The 15,853-nt window shown below is 46.4% G+C and overlaps 1 protein-coding gene across 1 annotated transcript; it reads right to left on the bottom strand.

Annotated features, from left to right (window-relative positions):
• Positions 1 to 333: 333 nt before the first annotated feature.
• Positions 334 to 15,536, bottom strand: CDX2 (caudal type homeobox 2). Its single transcript, XM_069202209.1, has 3 exons — positions 14,873 to 15,536; positions 3,762 to 3,907; positions 334 to 1,695 (listed from the first exon to the last, which is right to left on the bottom strand). Exons 1-3 carry the CDS (start codon positions 15,291 to 15,293, stop codon positions 1,483 to 1,485), a joined length of 780 nt encoding a protein of 259 aa, XP_069058310.1. The 5' UTR covers positions 15,294 to 15,536; the 3' UTR covers positions 334 to 1,482.
• Positions 15,537 to 15,853: the final 317 nt, after the last annotated feature.

The raw sequence follows: 15,853 nt of genomic DNA, 5'->3' as shown, positions 1-15,853 counted from the left end.
AACAGCACAGACCCAAGGCTTGTGTCTGAGGGGCAGTCTGAGCCACTCAGAACAATCCTGACACTGCTTTCATGCAATGTTTAGCATGTAAGCAGCGCCGGGATTGCTGGGGAGCCTGTGCTGGTATTCCACCGAATGTGTTTTATTTTTATTTTTTTAAACATTGTTTCTCCCGTTGCCCTCTGCCCCCCCTTGACATATGCAGCAGCAGCCGCTGACAATTATGTAACTGTATCAAAATGTCTGTGCAATTCAATGTGTGAATCACCCGCTTTACACATAAAGACACAGACACACATCACATGTTCACTGCCGCAATAACAACACAAGACATTCAATTAGTGCAAATGTTTTTACGAAATTCCATGCTCCTTTCTTTGTTGAATTATTACATCTGTACATTAAGATTTACAATGATAACTTTCTTTTGGGAATTACAACATCACTGTGTTGTTTATATTTAGGACAACACTCAAATATCCTTATATTAAAAGAATCTGAAAACATATTTTAAAATTATATCATTAAAGTCTGCAAATTTCACAAATCTATACATTTTCTCAAAAGAATAATAATTTGTGTTTGTAACTATGCATGTTAGTAGCCGCATATGCATAATGTACATAGATAACATTTATCAATATCTCATATATATGCACATATATACATATGTATATATGCATGTGTGTACACATACACAAATATATATGCATATATAAATGTTCAGATACATATGTGAGCCTATAAATAGGGCATTGTGACAACTGTCTAAGCAATATATATTTTTATACTCTGGTGTTGCACAATGTAACTTGCATAAATCTCATATACGCCGGTCAATGGTGTGATACCACTTCACTTCTCAAGGAAAGCTACAAAAAAATTACAAAACAAATGGAGTGTAAAAATATAAAATTAACCACTGGCCCAGTCCATTATGTTTCAATACCGGCCTAAGTCCTCTTTTTAATATGTCCACAACCTATTGTATTGCTTTAGACAAGGCCATTTAGGGCATAACGTCCACTTGGTCACTATGTAATTGTTGGGTTTCTCCACATCTCTTTCATTTCACTCACATCCTCTTCAAAGCCAGGGCTGTGGCTTTTCGGTGCCTTCAAGTTCCTATTAGGAAAGCAGGTCCGTCATTGGCGACATCTGCAGCCCTTTCTGTTGACCTCAGCCAGACTGCCAGTTTTTGAAGGAATGGGCAAGATCCACAAGAGATTTCTGTTAGTCACTCAAGTGAATGAAAAATAAATCCTGTCGCTCTTCAGTCTGGTACAAACGTAGTCCTCACATGTCTGGGTGGAGTGATGATAAATAAGGAAAAGGTTGGTCCTTTGAAAGGCCACTTCATTCAATGCACCTGGGCTTATGGCAGCCATTTTGTTATCTAGACCCCAACACTCATGAAGGAATCATTCCATGGACTTCAAAAGCCTCTTACCAGAACAATGTTCATAGCAAAGTTGAGAGATGTCACTGGTTGACTGACTGGTTGACTGGAGCAGACAGGACACCCACACCATGGCCCAGTCCAGGTCCGTTTTGGTGAACCCCTGTCATTACTGGCCCCAAGGTAGACACGGGACTCAAAGGGTCTGTATCATTCTGTCCCGTTCCAATCTGCTGAAACCTCTTCTTATTCAGCTTTCTCTCTTTTGCTCGTCGGTTCTGGAACCAGATTTTAACCTGAAGCGAGAAGCCATGATATCATGAGAGGTGGAAAACTGTACACACATTCCAACATGTAGACTTCTGCAGCACTGCTAGATTCTTCCATACACTTTTTACAATTCCTACACGACCAGAAAACAACAGGTGCACTTATCAGAGAATATTTTTTTTAGGTCTGGCTTGATTACTGAGCTGCCTGCAAGACATATTGCCGCCAATTTGTAAGCTACTCAAAGTGTGGGCTTTGACACCTCTCAAGAGTATTACTCTGTCACCTCATGCTATTTCGTGTATCATTCCACCTTCTTGGAAGTGCTGCCATTGGAAGGCATCAGGGACTCTTTTACTTCAAAAATTATACATCACCACACTGTTTGTCACATTTAACTATTTACCCCCTATATGTATTCTATACAGAAAACCGGCATTGGCAAAGGCTATAGGGGAGGCTTTAATAGAGTCCTCAAGCTGTCGAGTGCCTCATGGCCCTATACGAGTGTGCTGCCATGTGCAGTGTGAGGATGCAAGACTCACAACAAACAAACACAAAGCTTGTAGGCGCTTTTCTTATTTACTTTGGAGGGTCAGGATTATGCATAACTGTGCATAACGGCCAGTGAAACAAAGACCCAAAAGAAGTTAACCCAACACAATGAAAGTAGTACATTTTGTGGCCACCACTGTGTGGGCAGTGCTTGTTTCAGGCTTCTTTTCAAAGGCAGTTGGGTTTGTTCTGGGAAAACGTCTCTCCTGATGTCTGGCAGCTACTATCGAAGATGGCTCTAGCCACAGGGATGAGGAGAGGTGGAATAAAGATTAGTTTCAGGCAGGTGTCACAACGAAGGTATGGAGAAATTATTTAGTGCAGGCTCATAGTGCTAAGGGAGAGTGCATACTTGACAACCTCTTTCCCAGCACTACTAGCCTTTCATAACCACCAGTGTGTGGGAAGTGATGGTGGAGGGACTGTATTAGGAGGGAGTAATAGGAATGGTAGTGGTAGGGAGTACTAAGGGTGTGGCATTGGCTGATGATGGAGATGTGGCTGGTAACAGAAGACATGGGTGCGCTAGAAATGACTTACAGTGAATAACAAGAGATGGACCTGAAATGGGAGGGGATAAAAATGGAAAAGGGGAGGACTTGACGGGAGAGGTGATTCTTAAGTAGGAGAAGCTACAGTGACAGGCGGACTTTGGCAGAAAGGGGACAGAGATGGGCAGTGAAGGAGAATCTGGGTTAAGTGGGCATTGATGTGAGAGGTGGCAAGGTGACTAAGGAGACAGTCACACAAGGGTATGCTTGTGTGACTGTCGATGGACACTGACAGGAGAAGTTGCTACTGCCTGGAATGCAGTGACAGGAGAGGTAGACAGTCAGGTGTGATGGCCAGGAGCAGTCTCAGGAGACAGATGGTCACTAATGGAGGGAGGCCCACTGTTTGAAATGGTGGACAGCTAAAGGAGATCTGGATAATGATGGGAGAGGTGGTCACTGATGGAAAAGGTGAACATTACATTTAAAGTGGATACTTATGAAAGAACTTAACAGTGATGGGAGAGAGGGACAGTGTGGAATATATAGCACCGATGTAGTCAGTGGCATCAGAGGTGCTGTGACTCATGATGGATCTGTCACTGCAGAAGGGGCCATGAGTGCTGTGAACAAGGGTACGGGGGGGGCAATAAAAAGAAATGAGACAAGAAAAGAGGAATGACAACGTCCTGTGTCCACAATTGCCCAGGTATGATCCCCCTTGGCCAGTGTTTTATAGCTTTTGTCGTCACATCCTCATCTACCCCCCCTCCCCCCCCCCAATCAGCCAAAATTGGAATGTCACAGATGCCATAATCTCCGCATCATGACATTTCAAGCTGCCCAGCACACATTATGCTTTACTCGTGTGCCCACTATTTGCTGCCAAAGTGGCCCCATATTTTGAGTGACGCCTCGAGCCAGTCGAAGATACAAAGCCCATGTCGGTTAAATACAGTGGTGTCCACTGCACCCTCGTTAAACCACCTCCCAAGAATGAAGCATCAAATGTGGGAGACCGGGGCGTGAAGGCCCTGGATCCTCACCTGTCTCTCGGAGAGCCCCAGGGCAGCGGCCAGCTCCGCCTTCCTTCGGATGGTGATGTAGCGATTGTAATGAAACTCCTTCTCCAGCTCCAGCCTCTGGTGGTCCGTGTACACCACGCGGTACTTGTCCTTCGTCCTGGTTTTCACTGTGAGGAAACAAAATGGCAGCGTGAGCCAACATACGGGCATTTTCTACCTGGTGGAGAGCGGCCAGGAACTGGCAAACGCCCGTCATTTTGTTAGATGATGTAAGAGCTGGGTATATTTGAGTTTAATGCTTAATTCGTGATAACGTTGAACGTGGCATAACGAAAAATGATGTCCCACTCCGAAACATGGTGATGGGCACCTGAGCCTCCCATCTCACAACTGTCATTGGCTTAGGCTGAATGGGTGTCCCTAGGAGGGTTGGAAGGTTCCTGCATGGTTGGGGAGCCCCCTACATTATACTCCTGCATCAAACAAAATACTCTACCTGTAACTGTTTAAGCAGTGATTCATAAGGTGTTTTTGATGTTTCTAGGAGTTGTAAATAACAGATTGGTTATTACCCATTTTAATGGTACCCAGTTTACCGACCTCAGACGGATGAAAGATCTGGGGTCTGATTTAGAGTTTTGCAGATGGGTTACTTAGTAACAAATGTAATGGCTATCCCACCTGTTTTATCACAAGTGTCTTGTATCGAGGACCACGGGAATGATGTGATTCTGCAGCCACGGATATTTCCGTGTGATTATGGATTTGCCTCATCTGAAAAATCGGCAGATTTTACAAAACAGAGTGTGCTTCTAGCTCAGCGGCATCAAAAGTTACTAAAATGTGGAGGCGCATATACTCAAACAGTAAAAAACCCTTTACAATGATTACAATGACTGACCGGTCATGTTTTAGTTGCTTTATTGCTGTATTTGTTTGTTCAGCTGGTGCTAATGAGGTGAAATATTTCCCAGGCAAGTGTTAACATGTGCAACAAATGACAAAATAATGAAGCAATAATATCCCAAAGTGTGTTGCACATAATTTACCTATTCTCAGCAAGTAATTTAACCAATCCTTCCTCATAATTTGGTCCTCACTAGTCGCATAATTTTAGTGGCCCCGATTATATTCTACTACACTTGTAATAAGGCGGGTGAGATGTAAGTCACTGCTAGAATTCACATTGCTGTTGTCGAACAGATAGGATGAAAAACATTAAATCTGTGTGAGCGAGATGGTCTTTCGTATGAGTAAAACACTGACCAGTACCGACAGCAAGTTCATTGTTCAATGTTCTCTAACCGCTGGGCCGTGGCAGCCCTGGGGCCTCGCTCGTTTTGTTGCAGTGTTACACAGACAGCTCGGGATACTTGTCCAACACGGAACAGACTTGGTTTTACACGTGACCCAAGCCATCAACCCATACTAGACACGTCACTCCACTAAGCGCTCAATTGTCAATGATCCAGTAACGCCGATTGGGGGAAGGGGATGCCAATCTAATTACATATGTCCTTGTTACCCAACCAAGGGCAAAAGGGCCCACACGTCTTGCTTGCACGAAAGCTCCCAGTGCACCCTTGCTACGTCATTGCACAACCCTAGAAACGGACGGGGACCAGTGGCGTAACGAAACGTGCAAAGAACATGTGAAGTGGGGGGGAGGGGTTGGCGGACTCAGTCCAGGTACTGAGGGGGCACCATGGAGCGCGCGGGCTGAGGGGTCCTTCGTTATGCCACTGACTGGGACTTATTAACAGTATCACAGCAGGACGTTTCCGGCTCGGTCTGCGATGGTAATGCTACAGTGGTATAAAAAAGATACCCCACACAGCAGGCAGCGCTTGGAGGGCACACTAAAACGGTCTGCGCTATAGAAGAGCCAGTAACTTTAAGCAAGTGCTTTATTATGTGACGCACACAGAACGCTTTCTCGACTGAGGAAGACGCACGCGAGCCAATGAGCATGTACCAGCATCTAGGAACACTGAGTACATATTTATTCGTACATTCTGGGCCTGAGTTCCTTCGTTTCTTTTTACCCTGCCTGGGTGCAACATTTTATGGGCGATGCGGCTCATTTAGGCCAGTATGATGACTTTACCAAAGCAAGTAAACTAAAAACACCGAATGTAACAATGTCTTTGAGCTAAAAGTGTAAAGGGGCAAGGTTTTATTTTTAATGAAACTACAAACTGAATTAAAGGCGACTACAACACATAATCAATTTAAACATTCGTTGAACACTTCGAAAAGATTTTTGCCCGCACCCGAGGAACTGTTTATATTCTATCCTAAAATGTTACTCTTGATGCGTGGGCGGAGGAGGGGAGCCGTATTGGTCCGCTGATATATATATATAATCCCAATATCGATGCGTTTAGGTACATATCACTTAAAACATGGGCGCAGATGTCAACAATTTAGAAGAATAAAGTGTGAGATTCTTTTAAAACGGGGAATGTATGTTTCCCATTGACTTCTATTAAAGCCGAGGCGATTTCAGACTGCGGAGAGGTAAAATAAAGCTATTTCTTGTTTTAGAAATCGGGAGCCTCCCCCCTGAACCGGGTCTGTTGGCATGCGAAGATAGATGACTCCAGCACTCGAGCTTCAGAAGGGCAAAGGCCCGCGATAATCACCTGTGAATTACTAAATTCGATCTTTTTTCCCATTTTGGAGATGTAAGCTTCTCTTGGCGCTCTTAATGAGGCTACAATAGAGGCCCCGAGTAAAATCACACATGGGATGTGACGTCCCAGAGGCCAGCCACAAATGCAAACGCACATGGTTATGTTTCGTCTCTGATGTTTTCCTGCGGAGAGAGACACTGTAACCTGGAATTTCAGGAGAAGCCATAGAAGCGAGGCCTCAATGCATTCACCTGCTGACATCTGCTGTGTCCTGCAGGTCACGAGTTCAAAACTCTGCGAGGCCAGCGAGGCCCCCTCCATTCTGAGACGGTAAACTGAGAACAGGGAAGGTGGAACTAAGGGCTTCTTTTACTTACAAAAGGCAGAAGTGCTATTTGAAAATAATTAGAACCTATCAATTGTTACCTCGTTATTGTAATATTTTTAGTTTTATAGATAGCATATGATTGTGATTATCCAGTAAGTAATTTTGCTGCGTACTGAAAATGTATAAACATGTAACAAAGATATAAATATATCTCTCGCTGGAAGAGACAATAAAATATTAGTCAGCGGGGAGGAGGGTGGGATAGGATAATAAAAATTATTCAGGTTCAGACTTGTCAATTTATACGTATTCTCAATATAACATGTACCGAAGTAACCAATCACACTATATTCAGGGCCACTGGAATTATGTGGCAAGACAGCACTAAATTATGCAGTACGGTTGACTAAATAATGCGACAAGAAAAGGCAAATTGTGCAGCATAATGCGACTAATTTTTGGATAGTGGCACTTCATTAATTTGTAATTTTTATACATGGTAATACTGTCTGGGTAAATATGTCACCTCATTAGTACCAGTTTAACAACCAAATGCATAAATAAGCAACTGAAATATGACAAACACATATTGCCATGTTTTAGTTATTTTTGGTCTATTTGAGCTAGAAACAATTTTTTTTTGTTAAACTCTTTAGGTTATGCAACAGATGATGGATTTTGTGGCAAGTGCAGCAAATAATTACGCTAAAAAAGCTGAGGCTGCAGAATTGCAAAATTCCAGTGACACTGACGACACAATTAATATTTCTGCAAGGTAGCAGACAAAAATGTAGCTGGAAGTTTAAAAGGCACAAGTTCTCTCAAACTGATTGATGGCCTTAAGCAAACACTTCATTATCCAACATTAGCAGCGAAATAAAATCTGATCTATTCATATGCCTATCACGAAAGATCTTAGACTGTGCAAACGTGGAGAATATCTCCCTTAAAAAGTATATGAATTATGAATTTATATTTTAAAGATAACAGATTTAAATCACTTAGCAAAGGTTTAAGTACTGAATGGCAAATTAACAACCATTGTTCAACCTAGTGCCACAGACATAATTTAGCATCAGAAATTACACTCATCCATTTTAATGTAATTTTAGAAAACAGCTTTGTGTGTTAAAGCATGTAAAAAAGTAATTCAGTGCCACTTATTTATTTTCTTAGACTAGACACTGAATGGGATTATGCAAGAAATATTCATATATAATTAATAAAGATAGAGAGGACTGTGTCTGTTTTGGATTTTTACTAATAAGGAGTTGGACGTCCCTGCCAATGCACATGTACTGATGAAGGTTTTTTTAATCCGACTGGTAGCTATGAATTGGGGCTGTATTACGTTTTTTCAGCTACAATGTTTGCCCAATTTTTGTCACATTTGCAATTTAGGGGTGTGTTAAATTTACGTAGTTTGTTTTGTGTAATTACGCAACATTTTTGAAAAATAAGGTGAAATTACACGAACTTCAAATATGTCAGCACTATATTTTTTCCGCGAAATGCACCCTCGCGGATCTTTTGTACAAGAGGATGCAGTTCACGCTAGAAATTAGAGTAAAAAACGCTGCGCACAACAGTCGCTTTGTCCTAATTGTTCAAGTTATTCCCATGATCCAGTGACAGATTTTTTACCAGAACGGGCTTGAAATTACATGACGTGGCATGATTTCGGGAATTTTGCATAACGAGTGTAACTCACAATGCTTGAAATTATGAAAGATTATGAAAATGGAAATCCTAATCTAATTTGTTTGCACATTGAAAATGATACAATGTTACCCAGTTTCCTCTGCCTAGCGTAATAATGTTGATGCTTATATGGAAGCCAGGAAAGCCTAACGCTACCCACAGAGTTTATTCCAGCCTACCTCTATCTGTGTGACTTAATTCAGAGTTAGGTTAATGCGATTATATTCGCTGCAGAGAATAAGAACATCTAGGTGTTTCTGTGAAGTATATTTGTACAGAAAAACTTTGCAAAATATGCAACATACATTTTTACATCGATGCCTAGAATGCATAACTTTACAAATTATTCAGCGTGTTCCACGAACCTTCTTGTATGTTGAGACTTTGCACAACGATAGAGACATCCTTTGTGATTATCCAAAAATGTGATTCAATTTTGGAACACTCTATTACACTAGTCCTATCTCACAACTCATAAACTCTCTTTAGGATCCTCAATTCAGTGGGCATCTAGGGCTGATGTCTTGAGCTCCAGGACACCCCTCGGGTAGCTGTTGTGCTACATAAATCATTTGCCCATTCATTCATTCAACCCTGAGAGACCAGTGCTGAAGAAGATAACTGGTAAAAGAATGACTCACTGCGCCAAAGTATATTCTTCTTTGTCCTGATGAAAGCCATAGTCGCTGAGTCACAAGGTCGAAACATTTGAGAGATTTACCAGAGTGGTCTTGGGGCCAAGAATACACTCTAATATAATAACTGCACAACCACCTCCTTTTAAACTGGCACCTTTCTATTTTGCAGATATTGACTTTTCACTGCAGGTGATTCGAAGCAGTTTGCGCTTTTGGGCTATGTATGCGTGTGAAGCTTTGTTAGGCCACCGTGCTCCCAAGGCTTGGCCTTTGTCTGGTACTTTACTTTAGTTCCCCAGATTAATCCTTAGCAAATTTACAACCTGCACAACATTGGGCATTTCAGTATTTGTGGATTGAGACCTCATGACCACATCACCCCTGACCGTCACCAGCGGAAGCGGTGGTCAGCTGCAGCACGGGTTAACTTTAAGGTCTGGCCTAGAGATTCAAATAGCACAGCACTGGGAGCAGCCACTACCGGTGTGCCACCCACATTTTGGAAGTTTGGGAAAGCCGGCACAGCTTGAGAGCATGTGGGCAAAGGCTGATCAGATTCCCAGACGAGCTCCGCATTGCACAAGTTCACCTAAAGTTTAGAAAGACTCTTATAACTGAATGTTTCAGTCTCAGCTTTCAGTAAGACCCTGAGCTTGAGAGTGTGGTTAGGCCCAGTCATGCCCAAAATGATTGCACTGAGCTTTGGCCTATGCTCCCAGGAGGAGCACTTGCAATACACTTAGTGGACTCTTTACAAGAAAATGGATGATGATGCACTTTTCTTTCACCCCCCCCCCTTACCAGCACCTAACAACACCATGGTAGCCCCGTATTTATGATACGGCGCACCATGGTGGTTCTTAGGCCAATAGCATCAGAATTTTTTACGCTACTGTGGCACTTAAATGTTGACGCTAGTGCAGCAAAGTGCAAGGGGGCCCATACGTTACGATGGGTGCGTCATTTTAACGCATGCTTTGAACAGGCATTAAAAGTGACACCAAAAATGGCGCAGTGAAATCTTGTAAATTTCACTATGCCATTTTTCGGGCCTCCTAGTGCAACTCCCCTCCTGCATCCACTATGCCTGGCACAGGCATCATGTAACGCAAGGGGTTACAAAGTGGTGCAGTGCATGCATTGCCCACTTTGTAAATATGGCGCCGCAAAATGCCTCCTTAACGCCGCATTAGCTTTTTAAAAAATGATGCTACTGTGGCACAAGAGGTGCTAGGGGTTTGTAAATACTCCCCTTAGTGCATGAACACAACAGGTTTGTCCATAGCATAACACCCCTCCCAATCTGTGAAATTCGTCCATATTAAATAGTATGTATTTTCAATATAAAAAAAATCTAAAGTATCACACACACACATATATATATATTCTTAATACGAAAATGAATTTCGTATATTCACAATTTACGTTCTCCCCGCTGCCCTGGGTACATGAGATGCATTAAGAACCCATATAATACGGTTGCCATGTACTGCTGCACGAGTCCATTTAGTTCCTGTTAATAATTAGTCCCACTAGCTCCCCATATTTTCGCAGATTTTTGCGTGGAGTCCAGTGGAATTCAGTTCGGCTGCCCTCACCTGCCATGTCCACCATGAAGCTTGAACAGCTGCGCAACTGACCATACTCGCCGAGAGCACAATTAGAACAATTAGAAGCTAAGCGAGTTATTACGATTATCTTGAAGTGTTATTGTCTAAGAAATATGCAAGTGCTTGATTTTGTGAAAGTTACTATAAATTATACGGTATGTAAGTAACTCTTGGATATTCGCAGTATGGGACGAGGAGATGTCACGGCGTGTCTTGCATTTAGATAGTTACCTGGGCTTTGTATGTAATTGTGAACCCAGCAGAGGCTTTCACTGGCCCACAGCAGTGTTTAATTCTTGCGAGCATGTCTTGTAGCCGGGCTGGCTTCCCCCTGGCTCGGGCAGATGATATGGTCTGCTAGTGGGTGTGTAATTTCCAGCAGGCTGTAAACATTGTCCAGGTACCCTCTCAGCAGTCGCACAATAGCCCCCCAGAGGGAGACACCGAGGATCAGAGGGGTTGCTGAATGGAGAACACAGGCCCGGACAATGCGCTACAAGGGCATCTTATCTCAGACAAAGGCCCCCTCCGGCCAATTGTGTCTGAATTAGCACTACTGAGAAGGCGACCCCGTCAGGGCGCATTTACATAAACACTTCCCCCTGCAGAAACTGAAAGCACGCCGCACTGGCGGCCTTTGAACTTCCCATGTCCGGGGCCGGCAGTGTGGGAAGGCAAGCTCGGTCTTAAGAAAAATATCCTGTCACAGCTGCCCCTTTAGCAATAGCGCCTCTTCCACTGGGCATCAGCGGACGGAGCTCTGTCTTCCACGAACCGGTGCCTCCCCGGAAGTACAGCGAGTCTAACCTCCTAACTTCCAGGGCAAATCTCCATCTGCCCTCATTCATTGTAAATGGTCCATCTCGACAGAAATGTCTGTGTGGAAATTGAGCCCAGTCTTCCCTGTGGGTCAGGGGGGCCGGAATTCACTGTTTTTTTCAGTGAAGGGCGCCTCCCTTTTCCGGCCGGCGCAGAGGGTGGTGGGGTCAACAGGTGGGTATGGAAGTACGATGTGCGTGGAGGACAGTGACAGATGAGGGACCGCTGGGCAAGACGGCCGCCAAGGGCACATTAACATCATAAACAGCCTGGCACCTGCTGCCCCGTCACCTAGGAGCGCGGCGGCCGCATCCCAGGGCCCTCTACCAGCACTGTCTACTCCGCCTTTCAACACTAGGCTGGGTCAAACCTGAAATACCGCCTGCAAGGCCCTGGCCCCAAACTTAGCGCTCTCAGGTGGGCAGTGCCTAATTTGAGCAGGTGGTTCCAGTACGAGGCACCGGCACTTAGTTTTCGGCATCAGGCATTAACTGCGACCAAAATACACACATGGTAAAGACAAGAGAAAAAGGAAAATGGAAAAGCATCTCAAAGGAAGAAAGCTGCAAGAGTGAGCTGAAGGGGCAGGGAGTGACTGTAAATGAATCAAAGAGGCATAACATGGCTTTAAGATCACGCTTCCTCTGTATTCTGTGCTTGTACAGTTACTGGCAGAAGCCGCGAGTTTCAAAGGAGCACTTTGGGGGCCGGGCACCTTTTTATTCACAAATTAAGCACTGCCCCGGTCCAGCCAGAGTAGTATATCTTGCCAGGTATACTTCTTTTCTAGTCGGAGACTTATAGTTAGGTTTATCCCTGGACAACGTCATTATTTACCACTAGACTCCGTAGTTTTTATACAGCCATTGCCCTACGCTGACAGGAAAACTTTTCCGATGGTCGAATGTGTGAAGTCCACCCTGTCCGTCTCTGGTTCATTGAGAGAGATAATCGCGCCTGCCCTTCCTGTTTAGGCCAAAGGAACCTCTTCCTAGCCAGGAGTTTCTATCACAGACTACATACTACCGACAACGACACTGCAGCAATAATCCCGCCCGTTCCACTCAGTTTAGTTCCACCTGCCCTTGTGCGGGTTTTTTTCCACAAAAATATAATTTGTATTTAGCTGGGGCCTGCTCTGAGTGCTACTGCACCTTCTGCCAAGCGACCAAGTTGTAGGTCAGGGGTAGCAAGGAATCCCGAAGAGGCCGATTCAGAACCTCGCCCTTCCTCCCTTCCAAGATGCATAAAACTCAGAACCTTTGACGTGAGTTAATATTCTGAACCCTGCGCCCTGTTGGTATCTTTCGGCGCTATATTTGACCGTGTGGTTAGTGCTTTTTAATAAGCAAAGAAGCGGGCGGCGCTTTACAGCTCCTCGCGGTGTTGTACTCGGAAGCACTGGGTGCTGTTACTGTCCGAGCAAAGCAGGGCCCGCTCTGCCTGCGCCCCCGCGGTTGAGTGTTTTTGAATGAAAAAAAACTCCAAAAATACTCAGCTCAAATGGCGCAGACGGCGCCTGTCGGAGGCCAGCGGCTTGCTGTGTCAGGCTAAGGGGTAAATAGCTCGATGTCTCTGGGCAACACTGCGCGAGGCGCTATCCCGCGCTGCCCCATTTACTAAGCAAGTAGAAAACGCTGCGCTCTGAAGTGCAGGACAGACGCTAACCCAGATCCTGTACTGTAGCTGGTCCCTCTGTGCACACCTCATCAATCAATGAAAGCGTATTTCGTGGGATAAAGTTGTTGAAAAGATTATGTTGAATAGAGCAATATGGAATTCTGCAGAATGTCGCCTGCAATAAATTGAATGAAAAATATTGTGTTATCTCCGTCAGTATGTGCGCAATTTTTTGTGACAATATTTTTGTCGTCAAAATGCCATCTATGCCAGACTCTGGCCTGGGGTGACATAGATCTCCGATGCGCGCGCAGTGAGCGCCTCGGGTGCTTCTCTGTCAACACGTCTACTTTATCCGTGACGTCAGAGAGAGTGTGGAGATTTTCTCTGTGGCCAAACTGCGCTTCTCCGCGCATCTGAGCGGTGACGTCACCGCCAACAGCGTCACGCTCCATTTTATATGAAGCCAGAGTGGAGACCCTCCGACAGGCAGACTGATCTTAGGCCCCTACCTTAAAGTCACTAACGGGCTTCTTGGTTCAAGTGATGGGAACAAAGCCACGGGCACTTTAAATATGTAAAGGGAACGTTATGGCTGGAACTCGAAATGCAATGGATTCTGTGTGTCTAGCCATGTTTGTCGTGACCCTTGTAGTGTCCTGGGGACACGTTCTAGTGTTTCACCAGCCACTCGGCTGAGGGCCGGCTTTACACACAACCATCCAACGCACCCGTCCCCAGTCCTTCGGCAGGCGCAGTACCGGGTTTTCAGTGTCCATCCCTCCAGATCTCGCAGTAGGTCTTCAGTTACTCTATCATTATCTCTCCCTCCACGCCCTGGGGCCTATCAGTGCCAGGCTTGCAGTGCCCCTTCCACCAGTCCTCTGGGCAGGCCCAGCAGTCTCACTCTCTTCAGTTCTCAATGTATGGCACGTGCAGAGCCATTGGAATTATGCGACTCTGCAGACGCAGCGGTTTTTTTGTGTGCATCGTTATGGATTTGCCGCAGTTGCCACATAATCTGCATACACTGCATGCTTCGCAGATTTTAAAAACAAATGTGTCACTCCTGCGCTGTCTCTGACTCCAGACCGAGGGTTGGTATAGTGCCAAGCTGCAAGGTCGCTCCCTACACCCCTAGGGTTGCCCAGTGCCAGGGCGTTAGTGTCCCTGCCTCCAGTGCCCTTTGCAGGAGTGAGATGTCCCAAAGGATAAACCCAATGCCATTTTTGTGGTCCCTTTCTTCAGCTGCTACAATAAATCACTTTTTAGACTTACATTTCCACTCCCGCGTGCACTAGAATGGCCCAGTGACGAGTATTCAGTGTCCATCCTAATCAGCCATGCTATTGTGTCTCACCCGCACTTCCACTCCACCCCTTCAACTCAGAGGGTAGGACCTGTGCAAGCAGTGCCCTCTCTCCAGCCCCAGACTTGCAGCGTCCCCTGTTTAAAGTCAGTCAGGGACCCTCGCCCCGCACCCAGTGCGGACAGGGCGCTGGAATCAGTGTCCCTGGCTCAGGCCCAAACTTTACACCCTCTGCCAGGCCTGCAGCGCTGCAGACCACCCTCCAACTCAAGGGAAGGTCTCGTGCCAGGCTTGCAGTGCCCCTCCTTCCAAATGAGAGGAGATCTTGTTCCAGCCCTGCGCCCCCTCCTTCCCCCGTTTATCCCCAGAGAATACAGTTTGCCAGATTTGCAATGCCCCCTTTAAGCCCCACACGCCAGGCTCCGTGCAGGTATACAAGGACATGCGGGTGCTTGGGCTGTGTTTCCTTACCGGTGCACCCCCCTGCCGCCGGCGTCGTGGGCTTCCTCATCCAGTCGTACGCTTGCTGCCCACGCCTGTGCCCATCTGGGGAGTCCTGCTGCTGCTGGAGGTGCCCGGGCAGCACCCCCGGGCAGGGCGGTCCAGGGTGGTACTCTACTGCGGCGGGGCTGTAGCCCAGGCTGCCCCCGGGGGATGGGTTCAGGTAGGCCGGGTGATTCCATTCCTCCCTCTGAGGGGCGCTGTAGGGAGACATCCATGCGGAGGGCGATCCCGAGGTGGGTCCACCTGTGCTTTCCAGGTTCAGCCCGTGGTGGTAGCCCCCATAGTCCGGATACTGGGGGGCGCCAGCGTAGCCCTGCAGACCTGGGTGCGGGCGCACGGATCCTGGGTACATTCCCACTTCCTTGTCCAGCAGGTAACTCACGTACATGGCGGGGGCCGGTGGGCGCCCGGGGGCATGCTGTACCAGTGCCAGGCTGTCAGAGCTGGGGAGGCGCTAGCCACAGAAGTGCCTTGCTTCCCCTCCTGGCCGGTGCCTTCCACCTCACAGGTCTCTTCCGTCCTCCCTCACAGATCCAGGTTCTGCCTCCTCCCCAGATGTCAGTGCACTGCCCTCCCCTGACCCTCCGCTGTTTTAGTAAAGCGCAGGTGACGTCAGGGCCGGCTACCCCTCAGGAAGATTTGCATGTCAACGAGATAAGGAGGGCAGCGACCTGAACACACAGCCCAATCCAAGGCGAGCTCTTCCTCCTTCCCTGCACGGCGCTGCTGCACTTTACCCCCATCCGAGCTTCAAAGAGCGCTGCATATCAAGACACTGGTCAGGCCTGCCACTCCCAGCACCGGGGGCAAGGGCTGGGGGCGGGGAGGTGGGGGCGTCTCTGGTGTCTCCCGGGTCCTGGCCCTTACCACTATTCTCCGCCAAATCACTGACCGGGTCTCCCCTTTGCGCTCTAGCCCTCACTAGATCACCATTGTATTGGAACTGAA

This window comes from Pleurodeles waltl, chromosome 8 (assembly GCF_031143425.1).
Source record: "Pleurodeles waltl isolate 20211129_DDA chromosome 8, aPleWal1.hap1.20221129, whole genome shotgun sequence".
Taxonomy (NCBI): domain Eukaryota; kingdom Metazoa; phylum Chordata; class Amphibia; order Caudata; family Salamandridae; genus Pleurodeles; species Pleurodeles waltl.
Note: the sequence above shows the minus strand (reverse complement) of the source record. Positions and strands in the feature narration are given on the sequence as shown.